The following is a 26912-nucleotide window of genomic DNA, read 5'->3' as shown; positions in this document are numbered from 1 at the left end:
GAGATTCCCCCAAAACTTCTGTGCTTGAACTGTAGGAGAAGACTAAAACCTTGAAAGCTTTTGAACATGACCAAAACTTTGAAAAAAAGATAAATCTGGCTGTTTTCTCATATTCTAGGTTGACATTTCTCATAGGCAAAATACTATGAAATGCTCGACTTTTGTAGATTCAGCAAATAGTAATTATACTTTCACTAATAATGACCCCAATATATTCCATTTATTCTAATAAGTGTGTTATCTGAATGTAAATGCTAATTTTCTGAGGCAGAAAGTGTGGGACCTACAAGAGAATCTGTTTAATACGTGTAGAGGATCCTGCTAGCTTCCCAGTTTTCTACCCTTAAGGCAAAATTGTAAAGAAGCAAGGCACAGGATGGTGGCTTTCATCAGCATTCCCAAAAGGTGTTGAATTGTGAAGGAAGTGCTCAGTTTATCTGGGGCTCCTGGTGCTGTTCACCTGGGTCCCCCAAACTGAGGCTGTTCTCCAATCATCACCTCGGGCACCTTGTGAACAGCCTATGGAGTTATGAAGAACATGTCTGCACATGTCTGCTAACTTAAAGGAAGAAAAACAAGTTATGGGTAACTCCTAGCACACACTCACTGGGTCCTGGCTCTTCTCGTGGGAGTTCTACAGAAAGTACAGACCATTGACCTAGGAAATTGTTGTAAGTTAACAACTTTGTGGGAGCATCTGACTGAAAGATGCCTGTTCAACCACCTTCTCAAAGAGAGTTAGGTCAAACCTAGAAAAACTAGAGCAATGCTTTCTTTTTAAAAATATGTTCTCCTTATTTGTTTTACAAAAGTAATGTGGGGGGGCTTCCCTGGTGGCGCAGTGGTTGAGAGTCCGCCTGCCAATGCAGGGGACACGGGCTCGTGCCCTGGTCGGGGAAGATCCCACATGCCGCGGAGCGGCTGGGCCCGTGAGCCATGGCCGCTGAGACTGCGCGTCCAGAGCCTGTGCTCCGCAATGGGAGAGGCCACAACAGTGAGAGGCCTGCGTACCGCAAAAAAAAAAAAAAAAAAAAAGTAATGTGGGGTTAGTGGGGAGAATTTGGAAAATACAGAAAAGCACAAAAGAAAAAATGTCTAAATCTATATCATCCTGAACCCGGAGATAACCACCTTCAATGTATCCTTCCGGTCTTTTTTCTCTGTATTTAGATATAATAAATGGTAGCATATGGTACATATTATTTTAGAAAATACTTTCTACTTACCAATTTTGTGAACATTTCTCATATAAGTAAACATGCTTTTATGATGTGATTCTTTTTTTTTTTAATTTTCTTCTTTTATCACTTTTATTTATTTTTATTTTTTTTTTGTAGTACGCAGGCCTCTCACCATTGTGGCCTCTCCCGTTGCGGAGCACAGGCTCCGGATGCTCAGGCTCAGCGGCCATGGCTCACGGGCCCAGCCGCTCCGCGGCATGTGGGAGATCTTCCCGGACCGGGGCATGAACCCGTATCCCCGGCATCGGCAGGCGGACTCTCAACCACTGCGCCACCAGGGAAGCCCTATGATGTGATTCTTTACAACTGCATAGTATTGCCTCTCATGGTGAACCTTAATTTACTCACTCAGTTCCCGATTCTTGGACATGTAGGTGCTTCCAGTTATTTGCCCACAACTATTATGTTAATTTCAATCAATGCTATAGTTAACATCCTTGGAAATACATCCTGTTGGTTCTTTAGAATGAACTCCTAGAAGTAGAATCACTGTATCAAGACTCACTATGCACATTGAAACCTGCTGATACATGTGGCCAAATTGTCCTCCTATCCCCACCCTAAAGTTTGCTCCAGTTCACACCCCTACCAGCCAGCTAGAATCCCCAAAGTAATAATTTCTACATAAGCCTTTCTCCAGGACCAGAACTAACCCTGCCAACATTTTGAAAAAGAAAATGGCAAATTTTGTATCCAATGTTCCCACTTTTCCCCATTATTGAGATTTTCTTTCTTATGTCTTAGCCTCCTCTTTCTTAATTTACCATCCAACCCTGCTCTCAGTAAAGTAACTAAGACATTCATTTACACCCAGGTATCAATGACTAATGAGATAAAATATTACACTATACATCTTAATCACAAACAAAACCAAAGAAATACATTTCTTATAAGGTTTCACTTCATTATCAAGCTAAAGATGAGTTATTGTGAGGTGGAGAAAGCCCCAGAGGTAGTAAAACAGAGGCCAGGAGTTTTGGGGTTTTGTTCTTGTTTGTTTTGGTTTATTGAAGTATAGTTGATTTACAATGTGTTAGTTTCTAGTATACAGCAAAGTGATTCAGTCATATACATATTTCAGATTCATTTCCATTATAGTTTATTACTGTATTCTTATTCCTAAAGCTGTTCTTTGGCAAGTCTCCCTTTTATGGAGAGGAAAATGAAGTTTACAGTCTCTTCTTTCTCTACCCAACTCCTCAGGAAAATCTTGGTGTTTTCTGCTAAGTCTCCTCACCCTCCCACTCATAAGTATGAATTCAATGGAGTAAACCATGTAGAGAGCACTTCCCTGGTGGCGCGGTGGTTAAGAATCTGCCTGTCAATGCAAGGGACACGGGTTTGAGCCCTGGTTGGGGAAGATCCCACATGTCCTGGAGCAACTAAGCCCGTGCGCCACAACTACTGAGCCTGTGCTCTAGAGCCCATGAGCCACAACTACTGAGCCCACGCGCCTAGGGCCTGTGCTCCAAAACAAGAGAAGCCACTGCAGTGAGAAGTCTGCGCACTGCAACGAAGAGTATCCCCCACTCGCTGCAACTAGAGAAAGCCCGCGCGCAGCAACAAAGACCCAACGCGGCCAAAAATAAACAAATTAATTAACTAATTAAAAAAAAACATGCAGAGAAGTCTGAAAAGGGTAAAAGAGAAAGGGAAGAGGATAGTGATGAGAATAGATTTTATGCCAGGAGGGAGAAGAGACAGGGAGTGGATTTCAGAGAGAGTTTGGGGAAATTTTTGAGAAGGGAATTTTCTGTTCTAATAAGAACAGAAGTTGGGAAAGAGGATTTTTTTTGTTTTTTGTTTTTTTTTTTTAGTTTTTCTGTGCATTATCCATGTAATACCTTTGGATGTTTTCCTAGATGTCCATTGGTTTCAGTCAAACTTTTCTATCAGATTGATATTCCTTCGACTGTAACATTGTCAAAAACCAAACCATGAGATGTTTGGGCTTTATATAGGTTACAATAGGAGCATGTCTCTGGAGCTTGACAATATTTATGTATAATAAATAAGAGCTGATTTCTAAATGTATATTTATATTTAGTAGCTAATTTTAATTGTTTCCTTAAAATCTTCCCCGAAGTGTAATTGAAGTAGACATAACCCTGAAATAAAAATATGGGCTGCCATTCATTTGGGCTGCCTCATGGACATATTTTGATTCATAGAAGAGTATGTGCCAAAGTCAGTCAGCTCAGTTTGGCATTTATCAAATGCCCAGGATGAGTCAGGCACTATGTCTGACACTTAGGGGAATATATGTGACTTGATATATTGATCCAACATGACCAGTAGGTTATAATCAAAGCACAATTTAACTTTTATCTCCCTCTGACCTTTTAAAGTGCATTCAGTAGGGAAATACATGCTGAAACTTCTGAAGCCTCTGATGAAAACTTGACCTATCCATCAGCTGCCTGATGTCTCCTCAGCACCTGGTTCCCCAAAGGTCCACTTCACACATGACTCTCAATGCTCAGGTGCCCTCTCCCAGGTATTCCTATTGGTGGGAACTCATCATGGCTCTAGGATATCTGGCCTATTGGACAAACTCACCTATTCCTTGCCTTGTAAAAGAGTACTGACCTCCAAATGCATATTCTCCCATTCTCTCTCTCTCTCTCTCTCTCTCTCTCTTTCTCTCTCTCTCTCTCTCTCTCATTGACCTGTTCTAGACCACATTAAATTTCACACGTATGACTTTGGCTGTACTCCATGGTGTACCCACCACACCCCAACTTTGTGCTTTGTATTTGTGCATTGAGGAGGGAGAAGAGTATGTCCTCATAGCAGAGAAAAAAATCTTTTTCTCCTAAGAAATAGCATCACAAATCTCTCTCTACTTTGATTCCTTTTTATAGCCCTTCATCTGATTGAGGTGGCTAAGAATCATGGAACTGCTTGTCAAAGATTCCCTTTTTAAACTCTACAGAGTGACGTGGTGTCTCACTTTTGTGTGCAGCATCTATTGTGTCTTGAATCTCGGTTGAAACTTTAAATTTAACATCCTATTATTACACAAAAACATAAAGGTACAGTTCCTGTTCTTGAGAAGTTGAGAGGAGATTAAAGAAGACACAAATGTATAAACAGATCATTTCAATACAACGTGACAAGCGTCTGACAGAGAAATGTGCAGGGGACCTTGAGGCCAAGGAGACAGCTTCTGATACACATCGCCACTATTTTCCCTCAAACGTTACCTGGAGGAAGGCCACACACAAAAGAATAAGGAGTCTGTGTAGCTTGCAAGTGAGCTGAAAGAATGTGGTATCTTCTTGGGAACTTCATGCTTCAGAACAAATGCTATTGATTTATCCCCAGTTACTCAGTGCCTGGAGGAATGATTAAATTATGGGTTTGGGATAATACTGTATAATTGGTTAAAGTGGATAGAAAAAGGACCCTTTTTTAAGGGTTTGAAAGGAAGCCCAGAAATCTTGGCAGACAAATGTGAAAATAGTCATGCTCTCTGAATCTTACTTAAGATACTGTAGAAACAGGGCTAGTTCTGGGGCCTGGACCACTCACATGTGTCTCACTCCTGTGCTCTTGGCTCCACACCTCAGTGACCATATAGAGGACATCTGGACAAGCACTGCCCCAGACATTAGAAGTGGAGAGGGAGCATGAGGGACCCATCCACTATACCTACCTTTTCTCTCTCTTCATTCTCTCTCCTACCAATTCTTTCTTTTCCTTTGGAATGAATAGTTCATTGCACTTTCCCAGCCCCCAGTCACAACACAAAATATAGCATTATAAAATTGCTTGGAAAATAGCAGAAAAATCTATCAATGAGCTGCTCCTCTAATGCTGTTAAGGCAGGGAAGAAGGGAGCTGTATTCTGTTAGGTCTTCAAATGGAGTTTATGCCACTGAGCCCCAGAACCCTAGAGATGTCCCATCTGGCTGTCCAAACAGATACAAACCACTTTACACACTGAGGGGATCATACCAAGGCTGTGTGTCTCAGGATCAACAGGGCTGTTGTAATTTCAGTTGTTTTGCCTAGTGTCCCTCCGAGCCATTGAATTATCCCAGAAATTCAAATAATTATGAATCCAAACTATGTCTTTCAGACCTCTCTCACCTGGAAGTAACACACACAACCATTGTCAAACCACAGTTCCCATTTTTGGAAAGATTGCTCCCATAACCAGACACCATTTCAGAGCAAGAAGCAGCATTTCATCCAAGAAATGCCCCTTTCGATTGACATGTACACACTGCTATATTTAAAATAGATAACCAACAAGGGCCTACTGTATGGCACAGGGAACTCTGCTCAATACTCTGTAATAACATAAATGGGAAAAGAATTTGAAAAAGAATAGATTCATATATATATATATATATATATATATATATATATATATAAACTGAATCATTTGCTGTACACCTGAAACTAACACAATATTGTTAATCAACTATACTTCAATATACAATTAAAAAAATTTTAAATGCCCCTTTGGCACTGATCAAGGTACTACCAACTCAGCTAGGTTCTGACTCTCAGGGCAGCCCTCTGGGAGAATGTGGTTGCTTTTTCTGGGTAGGAGGAAATTTGCCCGAATGGAAAAAGACCAGTATTCCAGGTCATTCCTGCATCTCTTCTTCAGGCCCCTGCCTGTGCTGCCATGTCCCCCGCTCCTTCCTGGGATTCTCAGCTCTGTGGCCACCGGAACTGTTGTATTTGACTGAAATGTGAAAAATTGTTTCTGTCCTTGTTTTGAGTAAGATATGCCTAGAAAGGGGGAGGAAATTAATAAATATTGTAAATATGACACGAACAAAGCTAGTTTCTTATCCTAACTTCTGAAATCTAAGTCAACATTTAACATGACTGGATAATGTGGCAGCTTTGACGGCGTCAGCATTGGTTTCTTTTCTCATCTCTTTCTGGGTTAGTAAGAGGCAAAGCTAATTAGTTTCTAGACCAAAGGAAAACTGGGGAGGCATTCCTCCCAGGTCTAGCAGAACCCTCAGTCCCTAACAGAATCTGTCCCAAGTGTCTCTGGTCTTCCTTCCCTAAGACCACCCTCCACCCCTCTGGCCTTGAAATACAACATACTTTGTACCACAGTCACCCTGGTTCTTGACGTGGGCCTTAACCTCTTGAGAGCAGCAAAGGAAACTAACGTTTCTAGTGCATTTGCTACATGCTAGGCACTATCCTACAGACACTATATACATCATGGAGAAAGGCACCAATCGAAAAAGGTAGTTCTCTCCCTAGCCCTCAAATATTTCTTACCTCGAGCTCAGAAATAATGTCCTAAGCATTAAAAAAATTGTTAGAGGTGCCCACCTATGCCCTCACCAACCAGCATGTAATTCAAAGTGTAAAGGGCACTAAACTATAAAACTAGAAAATGCATACACAAGTTAAAAAACACTTCCATCTACTTTTCCTGATTGTACATTTCTAGATGAGTTCGTTGAAACTTAACTCTTATCTCTGGCCCCCATTTGTGAGTGTGTTGGTCAGGAGTGGGAGAGATGCCATAGGACAAGTTTATCAGCCCTGTGAATAGCCCGCTGATGCCTGGGCTTCTAGTTACCCTATGCTGACCCAGTACAGCTTTCTTTGGTTCATCTCCTAAAGTTCTTGATAGCTTTGATCCCTGGAAAGCAAAGCATTGTCTGTGACTCGTTTCTCTAAGTTGCTCAATATGCTTGAAAAAAATTCTCTGGATGACCATTAATGCTGATTTTACCCCTATGGTGAAGGTATAAATCTTACTTTTATGTGTTTATAGCATAATCTAGTAGTCTCTCTATTGGGCATGAAGGCTTAATCATGGGTACCACATGCTCTCCATATCATATCAGTATCCATAATACCTAATGGGTACTACAGATATACTTCATATCTCAAATTTCCTTTTCTCTTCGCACTTTGAAAATATAATTCCATCATTTTTCTGGCTTCTTTTGTTACTTTGGAATATAAGCTATTTGTCTAATTTTCATTCCTTTTTAGGTAATCTATCTTTTCTCTCTTACTGCCTATAAGATCTTTTGGGTCTTTGTTCTTTTATATGAAATGTCTGGTAGCTTTCTTTTTATTTACACTACTTGAGATGCATTGAGCTTCCTGAATCTGAAGATTGGGATCTTTCATGAATACTAAAAAAAAATACTTTTTCTCTTCAGGTATTGCCTCTCTCTCTTTTTCTATTCTCTCTTTCTGGACCTCTGGTATGATATATATTAAAATTTTGTTTTTCATTTGTCTTACCCTCTCTTTTATATATATATTTTAAATTTTTACTGAGGTATAATTGACATGCAATATTATATTAGTTTCATGTATACAACATAAAGATCTGATATTTGTATGTATTGAGAAATTATTTCCACAAGTCTAATTAACATCCATCACAATACATAGAATTATAGAATTATTGTTCTTGTGGTGAAAACCTTTTTTTTTTTTCATTAAAGTATAGTTGATTTACCATGTTGTGTTAGTTCCTGGTGTACAGCAAAGTGATTCAGTTATATATATATATTTTTCAGATTATTTTCCATTATAGGTGAAAGATATGGAATACAGTTCCCCGTGCTATACAGTAAATCGTTGTTGCTTATGTATTTTATGTATAGTACTTTCCATCTATTAATCCCAAACTCCTAATTTATCTCTCCCCCCTCCATTTCCCCTTAGGTAACCATAAGTTTGTTTCCTATGTCTGTGACTCTATTTCTGTTTTGTATATAGTTCTTTGTATTACTTTTTAGATTCCAGATATAAGTGATATCATATAATATTTGTCTGATTTACTTCACCAAGTATAATATTCTCTAGGTCCATCGATTTTGCTGCAAATGGCACTATTTCATTCTTTTTTATGGCTGAATAGTATTCTATTGTATACCACATCTTTTTAAGCTGACCATCTGTTGATGAACACTTGTGTTGTGTTGTTTCCATATCTTGGTAATTGTAAATAGTGCTGCTATGAACACTGGGATGTATGTATCTTTTCCAATTAGAGTTTTCATCTTTTCTGGATATATACCCAGGAGTGGGATTGCTGACTCCTACGGTAGCTCTATTTTTAGCTTTTTAAGGAATCTCCATACTGTTTTCCATAGTGGCTCCACCAATTTACATTCCCACCAACAGTGTAGCAGGGTTCCCTTTTCTCCACACCCTCTCTAGCATTTATTACTTGTAGACTTCTTGATGATAGCCATTTTGACCGGTCTGAGGTGATACCTCATTGTGGTTTTGATTTACATTTCTCTAATAATTAGCAATGTTGAGCATCTTTCCATGTGCCTGTTAGCCATCTGTATGCTTTCTTTGGAGAAATGTCTATTTAGGTCTTCTGCCCATTTTATGATTGGGTTGTTTCTTTTTTCGATATTGAGTTGTATGGGCTGTTTGTATATTTTGGATATTAACCCCTTGTTGGTTGCATCATTTGCAAATATTTTCTCCTAGGTTGTCTTTTCATTTCGTTTATGGTTTCCTTTGCTGTGTAAAAGCTCTTGATTAGGTCACACTTGTTAATTTTTGCTTTTATTTCTTTTGTCTTGGGAGACTGATCTAAGAAAATATTTCTAAGATTTATGTCCAAAAATGTCTTGCCTACATTCTCTTCTAGGAGTTTTATGGTATCGTATCTTATATTTAGGTCTTTAAGCCATTTTGCGCTTATTTTTGTAGATGGTGTGAGGAAGTGTTCTAATTTCATTGATTTACATGTAGCTGTCCAGCTTTCCCTACACCACTTGTTGAAGAGACTGTCTTTTCTCCATTGTATATTCTTGCCTCTTGTGTCATAGTTTAATTATCCATAGGTGTGTGGGTTTATTTCTGGGCTCTCTATTCTGTTCCATTGATCTATATGCCATTTTTTGTGCTAATTGTTTCAATTACTGTAGCTTTGTAGTATTGTCTGAAGTCTGGGACAGTTATGCCTCCAGCTTTGTTCTTTTTCCTCAGGATTGCTTTGGCAATTATGGATCTTTTACGGTTCCGTATAAATTTTAGGATTATTTGTTCTAGGTCTGTGAAAAATCTCATGGGTATTTTGGTAGAGATTGCATTAAGTCTGTAGATTGTTTTGGATATTATAGCCATTTTAACAATATTAATTCTTCCAATCCAAGAGTGTGGGATACCTTTCCATTTCTTTGACTCATCTTCAATTTCCTTTATGAATGTTTTATAGTTTTCAGCATACAAGTCTTTCACCTCCTTGGTTAAGTTTATTCCTAGGTTTATTTTTTGGATATGATTTTAAACAGGATTGTTTTTAACTTTCTCTTTATGATATTTCATTATTAGTGTAAAAAATGCAACAGATTTCTGTATATTAATCTTCTATCCTGCTACTTTGCTGAATTCATTTATTAGTTCTAATAGTTTTTGTGTGGATACTTTAGGGTTCTTTATATAGAGTATCATGGCATCTGCAAATAGTGACAGTTTTACCTCTTCCCTTCCAATTTGGATGACATTTATTTCTTTTCTTGTCTGATTGCTGTGGCTAGGACTTCCAGTACTATGTTGAATAGAAGTGGTGAGAGTGGGCACTCTTGTCTTATTCCAGGTTTTAGCAAGAAAGCTGTCAGTTTTTCACTGTTGAGTATTATGTTGGCTGTGGGTTTGTAGTAAATGGCTTTTTTTTTTAAAATTGGGGTACAGTTGTTTTACAATGTTGTGTTAGTTGCAGGTGTACAGCAAAGTGATTCAATTATACATATACTGGGATCTATTCTTCTTCAAATTCTTTTCCCATTTAGGTTATTATAGGATATTGAGCAGAGTTCCCTTGCTATACAGTAGGTTTTCGTTGGTTATCTATTTTAAATATAGCAGTGTGTACATGTCACTCCAAAACTCCCAATATTTTCCTTTAGAGAAGAAGATAAATGATAATTTCTCCCATAATTGGCTGCTCAAAAATTAAGAATGTGTTAGTTTCCCTTAGTAACAAGTATTGATATTTAATTTAATCATTACTTCAAGTTTTAAGTACTATGTGCTAGACACTCTGAGGGAGGCATTCTCTAAAGTGGAGAATTTATTTAACAAACATTAAGTTCCTACCATGTTCCAAGAACTGGAAAAACAACATGAACAAAGCATAGAGACAAGAAACAGCCTGGCCTATTTAGGGGCCCAAGATAGTTTAGAACAAATGGAACATGGAAGTAGGGGGCCAGAAGTGGGGCAAGAAATGGGATAAAGTATCCACAAATTTATGTAGACTCTCCTTGAGCTTTTATTTGTGTTCAAACTTTTTAACATTTCAGAATTCATATGCATTCTTCATTTTTTAATGCTCAAATCAATACTTGAGATTTAAATCTTAAGCATTACTAGAATATGGTATCTGAATATGTAGAAGTCTTAATCAGAAGGTAAAAAGAAATCTTGTGTTTCACTGTAGACCTGTAACCAGTCTCTGGGTCAATGCCTGGCCCTGGACCACAGTGGGTTAGGGTGGCCCACAAGAGTCTGGGACGGGAGTCAGGGGTCGGTATAGGAGAACACAGTAGGACCTTATTGCATGTAATAGTATCAGGGGAATGCAGGAACCATGAATCTACAGGAGAAAGCTGAGACCAGGGTCCCAGAATTCAGGCTGGACCAGAGGGGGAAAGACAGAGAGCAGAGTCTGAGATAATTAACAGAAGGCCTGGGTTCAAGCCCAGCTCCAGGGCAGAGGCAGGGTGCAGATTCCAGGAAGGCCAGGGAAACTTTGCATCTGTAATAGGTCCACAGAGGAGTTCAACTTGAGGACAGCTGGAGATCCTAGGACAGGGAGTGTTTCCCCTGCCCTGGGTTTCAGAATTGTCCTCAGTGTGGGAAACCAAGGCTTGTCATGGCACACAGAGCAGCCCCAGGGCAGCTGATGAGTGCAGCTCAGACAGGCCAGGTCCTCAAAGAATGGGCCCGGCAGCCTGATTGCCACACCTCCGTCCTCAAAAACTTTACATGGCCACACCTGCAGTACTGTGCCCATGTCTAAAAAACGAGAATGTGAGTCCTAGCAGGTGAGGATTTGCAGTAGAATTCCTGGTAGGACTTTTGGAAGACTACACACGATATCCCTACTGATTTCCAGGATACAGTGGTCTGCTTTTCTCTGGGGATATTTTTTAGTGTTACTGAAATAAAGAACGTGAATGATAGAAGCCTTGGAGTGTACAAGTATGTCCTTGGGTCCCATTTCAGGACCCCGAGGCATCAGACTGTCTAAGACAGGTATGTGTGCTTGGGTAGAGAAATGCTCAGAGGGTGCCCGATATACTTGTTTCCAGCTTTATTAATGAATAAACAGTGAACTGATGGCAGGGCTAGGCATTCTGAGAAGGGACAGCCCAGGCAGTGCTCTGAATCTCTTCAGTGACAGCGCATGATCCTGAAGGCAGGTCAAGGAATAAAAAGCCAGACAGTCAAATGTGGCTTTAGGGAGCTGCGTAGGTGGCCTAGTCCTTAGATCTTTCATGCTCTGTGGGCCCTCCGTCTGCCCGAGGCCCGGACCACAGTGACTGAGGGGAGGAAGGGTTAGCGGAGGGAGCCTGTGCGGTGTTTCCCCATCAGACCGCCTCAGATCCAACCCCTGCCTTGGCCTCCCATCCTGACGCCAGTGTCTGGCCCTCCTCCTCTCTCACGGGTTCTGGGGTTCACCTTCCTGCCCCACTCTCTTAACTCTGTTAAGGAAAGAGAAAGGAGAGCATGCTCTGGGCTGTGCCTTCAGAAAAGACGCCAGAGGACAGACAGAGCTGAGCTGGGCTTTGAACGGGACCCGCTCTTGATAACCAGAGAGGAGGTGGAAGGATGTGCTAGGCAGAGGGCAACGGGGAGATCAGCCTGATGGAACACAGGGCTCCAGATGGGGAGAAGGGCTAGACAGACAGCATGGCCTTTTAGGATGGTCTTAAATTCTAGGCTCAGTTTGAACTTTACAGCAATGAGAAGTCGTTTAAATTAGGGGGTACTAAGAAGGGGTAAAAAATTAAAATTAACTTTTTTTTTTTTTTCGGTACGCAGGCCTCTCACTGTTGTGGCCTCTCCCGTTGCGGAGCACAGACTCCGGATGCGCAGGCTCAGCGGCCATGGCTCACGGGCCCAGCCGCTCCGTGGCATGTGGGATCCTCCCAGACCGGGGCACGAACCCGTGTCCCCTGCATCGGCAGGCAGACTCTCAACCACTGCGCCACGAGGGAAGCCCAAAATTAACTTTTATAATTTTAATATAATAGCTAATATTTACACGTTACAAAGCATGGTTTGTTTCTTTGGGCCCTTACAAGAATCCTGTGGAGGTGGAAGTGTTTGATTTGGACACAGGTATAGGATGAATGGCAGCATTCTCAGTGATTCAAGCTCCCTGCTGCCATCGAGGTTCATAAAAGGTCTGAAGTGTGTTTGTTATTAAACACAATGGGATTGGTTATGCTGCTGAAGGAATCTTCTGGAAATGTCTTTTTCTCTGCGGTGAGAATAAGGAGGAACGGAAAGTACAGGTATGATTAGGAAAAGGACTAGTAATCAACCTTGTATTGACTTTTGTCTCCCTTTGCTTGTGCACCCGCCTGATGAAATGCTAACGTGGGCTTCGTGGGCAATCAGGGGGACGGTTATAAATAGAGCCAGCTTAAGAATAAAATAGAATGGCTTCGCTGCAAACACCAACATTGTTTAGGGAAAGATGTCTAGTTATGAACATTCTGTATTTTTCCACCTGACACTCCCCCTTCCTGTTTTCCTTTCAGAGTTTCAGACAAAAGATAGCTCCTGAGAGAGAGGGACTCCTTCAATCTATGTAAACCTTCCATAGGTTACAACTGTACAAAACATGAGCCTGGACATGGATTTGAATCCTGGGATTTTCAAAACTTTGGATTTATATAAAATAGAGTATAATAATGAAGGCCAAGGACAGTGGAGTCTAATTCCCCGGGGATGAGCCCTTGGATGAGTTCCTTAATACTAGGCCTCGGTTTCCCCACCTGTAAAACAAAGATAATAGTACCTACCTCATAGGGTTGTTGTGGGGATTAAATGAGATAAATGAGGTCAGGCACTCAGTAAACATCAGCTATCATTGTTAACAAAGGTTTTAGGAGGCGTATACAGAATACGTAACTGTGGCAACGGCAAGGCCAGAGCAAACCCCAGGGAATATCAAATTACAGGATCATTTAGCTATAATACTATATTTGAAAGGGACTTTCAGAATTGTTCCAACCCTTATTTGGTACCAGAAACTTTTCCCTTCCCACTTCTCTCCCTAAGTGGCTACTCAGCCCCTGCTTGTACACCACACACAGTGATGGGAAACTGCAGTCTCAGGCCAGTGCCAGAAAGCTCTGTTGGAAAGTTTCTCTGTATGCCGAATCTAAACCTAACCTCCTAGAACTTTCACCTACTGGCTTCGTTGCTTCCAGAGTGATCGAGAATAGGCCCGTATAGCACCCTTCAAGTTTTGGAATGATCATCACTACAGTTAGTCCTGTCTACATTAAACTACCCTGGTTTCCCTAACTATTCTTCAAAAGAATTGTCTTCTAATCACATCACCACCCTGGTCCTGTTACTCCTAGATCAATGATTCTCAACTGGGGTGACACATCTGGAGACATTTTCGGTTGTCACAAGTGGGGCAGGGGTGCTAGTGGCATCCTAACTAGAGGCCAGGGATGCTGCTAAGCATCCTATAATGCACAGGACAGCCTGACAACCAAGAATTATCTGGCCCAAATAGTCGATAGGGCTGAGCTTGAGAAACACTGTCCTAAATATACATGTTAATCAGTGTTCTTCTTAAAGCCTAGGGCCCAAAATGTACACAGAGGAGTGTCAGCTAACACTGCCATTGGACTGTTAGCTGACATGGGAGTGTCAGCTAACACTGCCCTACTTTGCCATTAAATTAGCCTGAGACTCAGGTAGTTCGTAGTGATAGGTCAGTTAAAGCCCCCTTTCATGTGTTGCTGCTAACCCAGGGATAGGGCTCACTTGGAAATGTTCACTTAGAAATCACTAATCAGTGGTGGCCCTCTCTCTTGCTGAGCCCCAAGGCAGCCTTGCAATCTTTCCCAACACAATATCCTAGGCTACCACCATCAATCATTCAAAAGAAGTTGGTGTACGAGATGAAATCTATTTGCTTGTCATGTCTCCCTGGTTTTGTGGCATTGGGGCCCAAGTATGATGTAATCCTGGGGCCTGTGCTTTGGAGGACCCCACAATCCTGTGTCACGACCCCTAGTGGCAGCTTGAAAGAAGAAGGGATGCCTCAACCTGACACTTGAGAGCACCCAAGTCTCTCATACGCAGTTTCCTAAAATCCCTTTCCCGAACACAAAGCCATGCTGACCGCCGCAGTGTGGACAGAGCAGGCCTGCCCAGAAAGGAGGCGCCCTCTTCCACACACGCTCCTCAAGCTGCAAGGAATAGCTCCTCCTCTTTGCCAATTTCTTCCCCACTCTTGATGCTCACGGTCTGGGTTCCCTCGATCCACGCTGGCCTTGCTTTTCCCAATATAAAGAGATGCAGGAGGGCTTCCCTGGTGGCGCAGTGGTTGAGAGTCCGCCTACTGATGTGGGGGACAAGGGTTCGTGCCCCGGTCTGGGAAGATCCCACATGCCGCGGAGCGGCTGGGCCCGTGAGCCATGGCCGTTGGGCCTGCACGTCCGGAGCCTGTGCTCCGCAATGGGAGAGGCCACAACAGTGAGAGCCCCACGTACCGCAGAAAAAAAGAGATGAAGGAGAGGCACTTAGAGTTAGGGAAACATACTCTACATCCTGGATTCTTCAGGGAAAAAAGAACTTGAGTACATGGCAATCTAAACTTCTCAGAAACCTAAAACCTATACTAATCAATATCTAGAAAACGGTTACATAATTTTACCTTGAAGCCCAGTGCTTCATATAGTATTTTAAATAATTCCTTTTCTCCTTTTATGGGGAAAAAAGAGAGAGAGAGAGAAAGCGAAACTTTTTGGATAGGCTGAAATAAATGTCTTCAATTTCAGCATTCCTTTATAAACCTAGTTACTTTATTAGTTTAGGAACAAAGTAATATGTTTGATTTATTCAAATATTTACCTGATTTACTCAAATATTCTGCTTGTAATATTTAAGAGTAGAATTTATTCAGATTAATCCCACATTTGCTAACTTAATCTAATTTTCAGAGTGTTAATCAATTACCAGTTACACAAGTGGAGGTAAGCTGATGATCTGTAAGGAATGTGTATCTCTCAGCTTCTAAGTATTTGAGAAGGAGGCTGAAACTGGACAACAGAGAAACCATTAATGTTTGAATAAAACAAAGAGCAGCTGACGTCTTCTGGGATGAGGGCTCTACACAATGGCGTAGCAGATCAAGGAAGGCCTTGTTTTCAGAAATGGAGCGAGAGAAGATATGCAGGGGTGAGGCCGAGGGAGCCTTCCAAACTTGTAGCCTCCTGCCATATGGCACTTTTTTCTAGAAGTGTGGCTCTTAGGAGCACAGGCTCACAAGTTGGACTCCCTGGGTTTAAGACCCGGCTCTCCCATTTTCTAGCTGTGAGAGCTTGGTCATTTACTTAAGCTAAGCCTCAGTCTCCCCACATGTAAAAAGGTAAAGATAGTGGTACTTACCTCATAGCATGGTTGTAAGGAATGAACGAGACTCTGTATGCATAGCACTGGCACACAGAACATGACCAATAAGAATTAGCTATTGTTTTATCACCCTCATGGACCTCTGATACAATGAGAATTGTCCTTAAGAGGTAGGTATCTCTATCCCAGTTTATTTCTTGGTAATTCGTTAATACAGTCTGTCTGCTGCTATATAGATTTCTAGAGCACTAATTAGCTCATATGTGGTTGGAAAATAGGGGAACAATAATGGCTTAACATGGAAATAGTATTGGTTCACATGCAACTTTTTCCAAGGCAGGGGGAGCTGAAATAGCAGAGAAGAATGACAACTTCAGTGGCAAGGGCTCAGTGTGGCTTTCCGTTCTTTTTTTCTTTTAATTTTAAATGAACACCTGCCCTTGGGGCTCCTGCCCCACAGACACACATCCCGGCCTTGCATCTCCCAGGTTCCACTTCCCCCTGTCATATTCACCTTCACAGCAGTCTCACTGGCTCACAGCACCTTAAGTCAGAGTTTCGACTCAATTGTTTCTGCACATTTAAAATCTTCCCCAAAGCAGCTTCTGGGCCTACTGGGCTGCCTGCTTTGGCCGTCCAATTTACCGCCCAAGGTACCGATGACTGCGTCTCTTAGAGACTAATTACAAAGTCACATAGACTTTGAATAGTCTGCTCTTAACCCTATTTTTTCCCATAAGCCCTGTTACCTTCATTGTGTGATTTTGTAGAATGTGAGGTTTTTCGGGAACACAACACGTCTTAACAGAAATGCCTCATTTCTTTCAAGTGCCACAGAGAGCGGCCGCAGGTGAAGCAAAGACATGTGAAGGAACTGAGCAAGGCCATCCTTGGGTAGTATGGATGTGTTTGCAGACTCCCAGGCTGCAAGGCTGGTCCCTCCCCTGAAAGGCAGAGCTCTACAGCCACTGAAATCACCTTCTCCCAGCCCAGAGCACTAAAGTGTGATGCTTGGGTCCTGACCACATGCAGTGCAGCAGAAACAACCACTTTTCTTTTTGGTTCTGCCTTGGAGAGAGACTGTATTGCAGCATGAATTAGCTAAATATATTTCTGAACAAAGCCTTTCTCTTTACTGTCTTTGAAATTTGGTCACAAAACTGCACTTTGAGTCTCCCTATTTCTCTCCGATTTAAATGCTTCCTACCTCCCCAGAATTCCTGTGAGAACTTGTTACTCTCTTTACTGAAGCCCTCGCCACATTATGTCTTATTACAGTGGTGTGTTATGTGTGTCTGTGTGTGCATATGTATGTTTGTGTATGTTTTATTTGTGTGTGTGTGTGTGTGTGTTTTACCTCAGTTACACTGTAAGTTCCTTGAGGGCAGGCACTTTGTTTACGTCATCTCTATACTTTCTCCATATTGCCCAGAACAATGTCTTTCACATAGTAAGTACTTAATAAATGCTTATTAAGTGAGCAAATCCTCCAAAGGCATTGACTTTCATCTGGGCTCTTTTGTCAGGAGGGTCTAACAAATGTGCACTGTGAATTCCAGTGCAGTGGTTAGAAGACATAGTTTTGCATGAAAAATTTCCTGGAGTGTAATTATTGGAAATTATTCTGGGGAAGTAAAAACCAAAAAGCAATGTAAGAACACCTTACGTGAAATATTTTATTCATCTTTTTAAAAAATTAATAAGCAGCAGACAAGAATTATTTCATTTGGCTGCTCTGATAGTTCCTGCTTCTCTTTCCAAGGCTCTGGAGGTTGAGTGGTTTCCCAAGGGAATACCAGCTCAGAACAAACCTCAAGGTGATTTCTGCTTAGATAGGGAACTTGCTGACAGACGGCAGGCTTCTGCTTCCACAGCGAGCGAAGCATGTGGGCCTGAGGGTAGGGAAGATGGGCTCAGCTGCTTTGACTGAAACCTAAAACCTCCACTGTCCCCTTCCTGTTGGTGAGTATCCAGGTGTCTGTTCAGTGTCTCTGCTGTCCAAACCCCTCCTTAGAGAGGGTAGGTCTGCAGCAGGGAGATCTGTGATGGTTCAGTGTGACTGGAGTGCAGGACCCCAGGGGCAGTGTGGGGAGAGGCAAGGCTGGAGAGAGAGGGCAAGGCCCCCTTAGGAAGGCCATGCTGGCTACATCATAAAGCGGATTTTTATCATGAAGGAAATGGAAAGGCACTTGAGGTTTTAAGCAGAGGACTATTATGATTAGTTTTGTAATCATTCTTACCAATAGCTCAGTAGCTAACCAACAGGAAATAGGGGTCCTCACAACCATTTCCATCAGCACCACCAAGGAAATATATACTTCGTTAGAAACATGTGCTTGTAATATAACCATAACAGAAAAACAAGAATGATGATAGCTAATATTATTAAAGCTTCCTATGCGCCAGACACGGTTCTAGGTGATCTCTTAAAATGTGTTTAACTCAATCTTCACAAGAAGGAATGGAAATCTGAGGTCACACAATTAGTAAGTAGTGGTGCTGGGACTTGAACCTATTCAGGCTGGATCCAGAAGCCATGCTTGTGATTACAGCATTATACTGCCTTAGTGATCACCCTCGGCCCCGCTTTCAACTAGGTTATCTCCCCTAAGCCACACTCATACAGAAATTCTGAGGTCACCACTGATTCTGGCAGTGTGAAGAATGGGTTGGAGAGGTCTAGACTAGAAGCAGGGCTGTCAGGAGAGTGTTGCAATGATGCCGGTGAGACATGATGGTGACCAGGAGCAGTGGAAATAGAAATGGAGGAATATGAGAGAAATTAAGGAGAACAGGTTCTGGTAATTCAAGCAAATGACAAAATGCACATTGAATGCTTAGCACCAAGCCTAGTACATGCTTTTTTTGATGTAGCAAACTACTATGATATTTTCATTATCACCAGTTGGGTTATTCTCCAGATTTAAGTCCTAACTTTTGATAATAAGCTTGCAGCAAAAAGCCACAAGTAAATTTTTTATAGTAAAAAGTAACATATGCATAGCCCTTTATGGAATATGCAACAATCATTGTCAGTTTTGTTCTTAAAACAACTCATTTGTATTGGTTTGCCAGGGCTGCTGTAACAAAGTACCACAAACTGGGTAACAACAGAAAAAAATATCGTCTCACTATTTTGGAGACTAGCAGTCCAGGTGTCAGCAGGGTTAGTTCCTTCTGAGGGCTGTGAGGGAGAATCTGTTCCAGCTAGGGCCTCTCCCCTAGCTTCTAGTAGTTTGCTGGCAATCTTTGGTGTTCCTTGGCTTATAGATCTCTGCTTTCATCTTCACATGATGCTTTCCCTGCGAGCACAAATTTCCTCTTTTTATAAGGGCACCAGTCATGTTGGATTAGGGTCCCACCCTACTCCAGTATGACTTCATCTTAACTAATCACATCTACAATGACTATTTCCAAATAAAGTCACATTCTGAGGTTCTGGGGCTTAGGACTTCAAAATACAAATTTGGAGGGGGACACACATCAACCTGTAACACTTATAGAAGGTAGAGCAGGAATTACTCTTATTCCCATTCTAAGGATAAACAGAGTCTCAGAGAGATGAAGTAATTCACCCAAGGTGAGTGAATTCCTGGGTCACAAAAGCAAGTCTGCTGTCAGCTCAGTAGTCAAAGAGAGCCAGATAGTATAGTACCTCTTGCTATGAGTTTGTCCACCTGTTCTCACACACTTGGACCAGTAGGATCTGAGGCCACACCTGGGTGTGTAAAGAGAGGGGAAGTGGTCAAATGTGGCCTCTTCTTGGAATCAACTGCAGATACCCTATTATTAAAAGCTACATTTTGCTTATTCAATTGCTGCCCCTATGGCTGTACCTCATGAGGGTTTATCCTCCAGGGTAACTGTTTACTCAAATTGTTTCTTGTAAGTCTGTTGTTTCTCTCTGGTGGGCCCATCCCTGAGCTGAGGAGAGCTGGGTACAATGAGCTTATTCAGGGCAGCAAGTAAAATGCCCCGTGCTTCCCTTTTCTCTCTATAGCATCATTCTTTGCCTCTCTGTGCCTTTCTTTTGTCGTGCCTATTGCGTAGCATCAGCGTGGGTGTGGGGAGGGTATGAGTTGCCAGCAATGAACGTGTGGCCGAGGACACCTGCCTGATGACTTATGCACCAGAGCAGGCAGCACTGGGCAAGCTTCCCAGGAACTGCTTTGCCCCCATGCCAGCTCTGACCTGCACCTTCTGTTCTGCCTGAGTCACTCTCACCAGCTAAAGCTGGTATCCCCTCATGGGCCCCTCTGGGCAGAGAGGAGGGACAGACCACTTGTGAGCCCTCACCCCTGGGAGGCAGCGTAGGAAGTAGTCAGGTGCAGATTCTGGAGACAGATTCTAATCCCAGCCCTACCACTTACCAACCGTGTGAATGTATGGAAGATGCTTGACCTCCCTGTGTCATTCCCATCTGTAAAATGGACATAATAAATTTGTTTACCTCATAAGGTTATCACATGGATAAATGACATAATCCATAAACGGTGCCTAAAACAACATGTTTGCTATGTAATTCTAGCACTCAGTAAATGTAAGCAATACTTCCTTATTTGTTTACTTCCCAAATGTCATTTGTTAATCTGCTCATTGAAAAGTGGCGAGATACATATCAAGAAGTTAGTGGTTGTTATGTCTGGATGGTGGAGTTACAGGTGACTTTATTGTCTTATTTTTGCTTATTTGTATTTTCTAAACTTTCTGTCTTACTTTTTTAATAAGAGGAAACAAACTCCTGTCGAGGATCTGCAGGGTGAAGTGGACTAGAGATGAGTGGGTACAAAGTGAAGACATGACCGCTGTCCTTAGGAGTTTAAAGTCTATGGAAGGAGACAAAACAGATAGGTTAATGATGTAAGAGGGATGGACAGTAATGCTCAGGGTGGGCTGGGGATGGAACCAGTCTCCCCTCAAGTGGCACCTGGCATTACAGAAATGCCATCGGGTTTTCCCCAGCAGTCTTTGTGTATGGTCTTCACTGACCTGGAAATAGGAAAGATGACACACATAGCCAGATGAAAGATGACACACATAGCCAGATAAAAGAGCCACTCCTTTAATCTATCCCAGCACCCCAGGGGGACAGGGATGGGATCACTGAGATTCCTTTCTAAGGTACCTATTTCTAGGAAAGAGCTTATGTTGAAGAAAAAGTTGAGACTCTAGGTAACACCTCTTACAAATGACAGGTATGAGCCCAGGTTGCGAAGCAGCACGTCAAATGGAATGAAGAAGTAATTTCCTGTTTTTCTCTCTCTCCACAGCATTATTAGCATCATCATTATTCTGGCTGGAGCAATCGCACTTATCATCGGTTTTGGTATTTCAGGTATGTGATTTATTGCATTATCATTGATCCATTCACCCCTTGTCACTAAGTCCCTAATCATTCAGTGTGATAGAATGGCAAGAGCACAGATCTTGGACCAAGAAAACTTCAGAGTAGAGAACTGGTTCTTCTACTTATTGTCTGTGTTCTCGGCACTTTATTCATTTAACTCCCTGGACCTCAGTTTCCTCATGTATGGTGTGGAGGAAATAATGTCTACATCACCAGGTAGTTGAGAGAATCAAATGGAATGTCTATCAGAGTGTTCTGTCTACCAGATAGTGCTGAAGATACCGCTCTGGGATCATAGGTAAAGTGCTGTGGTTGAGCCATTCTATCAACGGCTGGCCTGAGTAGATGATTCTTTTGCAGTGAAGCTTCAGCTGAAGTGTTAAAGAATATCAAGTCTTTGTACACAGGGTTCTTAATGAGAAGCCTTATCCTGGTCATAACTGCCATTCCATGTAGGAAAGAGATGCCATTGCAGCATGGATGGTGAGTTTCTGAATGCAGCTAACTGATGTCAACTGCAGGAATAGTCTTCTCTTCTGTGGACACCATGTCTCAGAAGCATCTATTATGGATGCCAGATTAATTAAGACATTGAATGAGTTAGACCAGCAGCTGTCCTCTCTGAAGCAAGTCATTTGCTTCATTTCCCTTAAAGTGCCTGACTCAGGACAACACATTTATTTTAACTTAGTCTGTGGCCATAGCTGTTACTTCATAACTTTAGTTTTTATAGTTCCAGCTGTCTTTTCTCTGTGTCACTCTCCTCCAGTGTGTGTGCTGCCACTAAATAGTAATCACAAGGCCTAAATGAAGAAAACTCGTTGTAGATATGTTTGCCTAAAAAGACGTAAGCATCCTTCTCCATTTTCTTTTATAAACAAAAATGTATATTTTGTCTTTCATCCATTTTTCTATTGGGTTATCTTTTTCTTTTTGATATGTGGGAACTCTATATATTCTGGGTGCAATTTGGTTATGTGTATTGCAAAATATCCTCTACTCTGTGGCTTGCTTTTTCACCTTCTTAATGATGGCTTTCAATGAGCAAAGTTCCTAATTTTAACATAGTCCAATTTATCAATCTCTTCCTTTATACCAGGAGTTTTTTGTAACCAGTTTGTTTAAGAAGTCTGCCTATCCCAAGGTCATAAACATTTTCTTCTAGGTTATCTTGTAGAAGCTTTAATGTTTAACCTCTCACATTTATATCTACAACTATCTAGAATAATTTTGTGCATGGGCAAAGATAGTGGCAAGACTGGTCAAAATACTATCCTTCCCCCACTTCTCACTAGTGCCATTTTTGTCATAAATCAAGTATCCAAATGCGTATGGATCTGTTTCTGAGCACACTTGCCTGTTTCATTCTAATATTCTTTTATAATTTGTTTTCTCTTTATTTCATCTATTCCTATTCCTAATCTTGGGCACTCTCTCTCTCTCATATCTTTTTTTTTCTCTCATATCTTAAAATAGGTTTACAGGTGTTAATTAGCTTTATAGTAGTTTTGAAGGACCCAGGTTTTGGTTTTCTTTTTACTTTCTCTGATTTTCTTATTTAATTAATTTTGGCTTTTATCTTTATTAATGTCCCTCTTTCCATTTTGTTTTGCTGTTTTTCCTTTCCTTTCTTAAAAATATTTATTTATGTATTTATTTAGGCTGTGCTGGGTCTTAGCTGCGGCACTCGGGATCCTTGTTGTGGCATGTTTAGCTGCGGCATGCAGGATCTTTAGTTGCAGTACGTGGACTTCTTAGTTGCAGCATGCATATGGGATCTAGTTCCCTGACCAGGGATCGAACCTGGGTCCCCTGCATTGGGAGCATGGACTCTTACCCACTGGACCACCAGCGAAGTCCCTTAATTTTTTTTTTAAGTGATGATCCATTTAAATTCTTTTTTATTAAAAAAAATTTGTATTGAAGTATAGTTGATTTACAATGTGGTACTAATTTCTGCTGTATAGCAAAGTGACTCCGTTATACACATATATACATTCTTTTTTTAAAAATATTCTTTTCCATTATGGTTTAAACCAGGAGACTGGACAGAGTTCCCTGTGCTGTACAGTAGGACCTAGTTGTTGCTGTCTTTTAATTCTTTTTCTAATATCTTAAAATAAACACTTCACAAAACAGTATGTCTAGAAAGCCAATAAACAGCCCTTAGTAGATACTGCCATTTAGTTTTCTAAAGTGATTTACCAAGTCCCTCTTCACAGGAAGTGTATGAGAGACCCAGTGTTCCACGTCCTCAATGACACTGGATCTTGTGGGACACTGTTGTGATTTGAACTTCTAAGTATTTCCTGGTGACTGAGAGACTGGGTGCGTTTTCATATGAGAAGCATAATGCTGAGCAACAGAGCCAGACACAAGATAGTACATTCTGTATAAAAACCAGGCAAATGAACCTCTGCTATTAGAAGGCAGAATAATGATTATTATCCTGGGAAGAGTGAGAGAGCAGCCATTAGGAGGGGCCATGAGGGGACTTCTGGGGGATAGTAAAGTTCTAGTTCTCAGTGTGGGTGGTGGGTACATGGGGAGAATTTGTGATAATTCTTCAAACTGAACAACTATGTGTACATTTTATGTATGTTATACTTCTGTATCTTCTATAATATATATTATATATATAGAAATAAAATATTGACTAGCAAAGCAAATATTTTGGACTTTTAAAGATATCAATACATACATTTTGGTACCTTCCTCACTAATCCTTAACTCCTCTTCTTTAGTTATAACTTCAGCTTCTCTGTGACAGTCATCATTTTGCTACTTATACCTTTTCCTGTGGCATAGCTACAGCGACCTCAGGTACTGAGCTCAGTTCCTTGAATACAGAGGGTACTCCTTAAGTGCTTTTTTTTTTTTTTTTTTGCAGTATGCGGGCCTCTCACTGTTGTGGCCTCTCCCGTTGCGGAGCACAGGCTCCAGACGGGCAGGCTCAGCGGCCATGGCTCACAGGCCCAGCTGCTCGGCGGCATGTGGGATCTTCCCAGACCGGGGCACGAACCTGTGTCCCCCACATCGGCAGGCGGACTCTCAACCACTGTGCCACCAGGGAAGCCCCTTCAGTGCTTTTTGAATAGACAAGTGGACGGAGGCATGGAGGGGTGAATACATAGATAAAAGTTACAGTTCACTCAGTTCAGCAGTGTACCACCAATAATATTAAACCCTACCACCAATGAAAGGTTTTCTGCCTTCTTTCTATTTCATAAGGTAAAAGCTGGTTATTTTGGATTAGGTGGGCTGTTTATAACTTTAACACTGTTTAGTTGGACTTTTCTAAATTGCCTCTATTAAAAGGACCATAACCCTTACCCGAGAGCATTATATTATCACACTTTAAGCAAATTAGATAAAATGTTAGCTGGATTAATACACAAGACAGTGAAATTAAGCAAATAGCATTAGGTAGATGATGATGATGGTGATGGTGATATCTTTTGAATCCTTTATGTGTTCGCCTCACTGTGCTAAATAAGTTTATCTTATTATTATGCATATATTATCTGATTTACCACTCACAACAAATAGGAGATAAATATTATGTCCTGATTAGAAAATTGCCTCAAGTTGCACACAGCAAGCAAGCAGGCACAGTTGTGTTTCAAGCCCTGGAAATTTGCTTCCAGAACTCACGCTCCTTCCCATCACTCCACACCAGTGACAACGTTCATGCAGAGCTGTGGCAGAGAAGGGTGTTTTCTGGTATGACTTGCAGGCAATATTTCTGAGACCACAGATTTTAAAGATGTAAAGATATTCCTAAACACAGAAAAGAATCTATTTCTTTGTAACTCTCCTGAAGCTGTGCATGTCACCTTCTCATAGCTATTCCACTCCTTACAAGCTCTAAATATGGACCCCATAAAACATAAAATGCGGGCTTCCCTGGTGGCGCCATGATTGAGAGTCCACCTGCCGATGCAGGGGTCGCGGGTTCATGCCCCAGTCTGGGAGGATCCCACATGCCGCGGGGCGGCTGGGCCCGTGAGCCATGGCCGCTGAGCCTGCACGTCTGGAGCCTGTGCTCCGCAACGGGAGAGGCCACAACAGTGAGAGGCCAGCGTACCGCCAAAAACAAAACAAAACAAATCAAAACAAAAACCATAAAATGCATTTGAGGTGGGTTGTTTGGAAGAGAGGCTGAGCAACTCCCATTAGGCTGGTTTTAGGGCAACCTTCGTGGATGACCCTTTGAGAAGGAGAGAGATGCAGTGGAAAGGTCCCTGACTATAATTTGATAGTCCCTGTGCTATCACTCACCCACTGGGTGACTTTGAACAGCTCTGTATAGTAGAAACATTTAGGGATCAGAGTTGTTGTAATCTCAGGTCTAACATTAACCTGTGTGTCCCTTGGGATATAACTTAACTTTCCAGAACTTCACTGGTAAAATAAAGTCGTTGTGGGAATTACATGAGAAAGTGTTTATAAAGTGTCAGACACATATGCGTGTAATAAATGGCTACTATTATTGTTTTCATTGATACCATCAGTGCCATTAATAATAATTTGCTATTATTAATGCATTCACATAGCACCTCCTAAAACTTGTACTATTTCCTGGCCATGCCCAGAAGCTCCTCTTAAGTTAGGGAAGCCAGGGCAGGAAGCCACAGGACACTGCCTCCTAATTATGCTCCATCTTTGGTCACTGGATAAAACAATCAGGCATGTGCTTATGGCACCAAAACAGGAGCACTGAAGTTCTTTGAAAAGAAATTCATACATATTTTGTCATTGTAGTCATCTAAGAAAATAGACAGATGTTGGCCTTTCTTACACTTGTTTTTTTATGGTTTTTAATTATTTTTTATTTTTACATGAGGTGGGGATACTGTTTTAGTGGATAGGCTCTCTATAGTCTGGCCCTGGATATCAGCAAAATGTGGTAGAAAGAGTATAGGCTTAGGACAAACTCAGACAAGACTGAGTTTGATACTGGCTCCACTACTTGCTAGATACGGGGCTTTAGGCAAGCCATTTAATCCCCCAGAGCCTCTTTATCCTATTCATAAAATGGGTAGAATGGTAATTCCTACCTCTCAAGGTTGTTATCTGACTTAAAATGAGGCACTATAAGCATTTAGTTAAGTGTTTATTTCCTCCCAGTGCTCTGATCTGCAATCTTTCCAAATGATTCTAATTAATAATGGTTATCCATATCATTGATTTAAGGTTTAACATGCAGCAAGTCAGGTACTATGGTAAGCTCTTTACCTGTATTGTATCACTTAGTCCTTTCAGGGGCCCTCTGAGGAAGCTACTATTATTAGCATCCCCATTTTACAGATTAAAAAAATTATGGAATAGAGAAGTTAGAAAACTTGCCCAAGGTCCCATATCCAGTGAGTGGCAGAGCTGGGACTTGAACACAGACAGCCTGATACCTGTTCTCAAACGCCAATGCTCTGCTGCTGCTTCCTTACATCATTCCTTTATCTAGCCTGGCCCAGCATCCTTTCTGCTGTCTTCTCACAAGAGCAACTGTTATCCCCAACCCTGCCCTCTTCTCTGGCAAGAGTGGCGCCCACAGGTGCCACCACAGGTCCCACTGGTGCAGGCTTAAGCCTATGTGTTTCCACCTTTAAACCATGTGCTATGGTGCCCATCTGGACAGCTGGGTTACAGCAGAAGCTGAGGATGCTCTCTGTGCTACTGAAATCTACAGAACTTGTCTTACTGAGTCATTTCAAAGGAAAGTTCATTTCCCAGGTTTC

At 41.6% G+C, this 26912-nt stretch overlaps 1 protein-coding gene across 2 annotated transcripts in view; it reads left to right on the top strand.

The window, feature by feature from the left end:
• Positions 1–26912, top strand: part of VTCN1 (V-set domain containing T cell activation inhibitor 1) — a gene marked incomplete at both ends in the record, with an annotated part of 57831 nt that overhangs the window by 16158 nt on the left and 14761 nt on the right. For both annotated transcript variants that reach the window (XM_079697541.1, XM_079697540.1), the window contains one exon: positions 21098–21162. In XM_079697541.1, coding sequence (XP_079553667.1) covers positions 21098–21162 — 65 coding nt within the window. The remainder of the gene's footprint in view (positions 1–21097; positions 21163–26912) is intronic.

The sequence above is a fragment of the Hyperoodon ampullatus genome, assembly GCF_949752795.1.
Source record: "Hyperoodon ampullatus genome assembly, chromosome: 2".
Classification (NCBI taxonomy): Eukaryota; Metazoa; Chordata; class Mammalia; order Artiodactyla; family Ziphiidae; genus Hyperoodon; species Hyperoodon ampullatus.
This window is presented reverse-complemented; position numbering and strand designations above follow the sequence as displayed.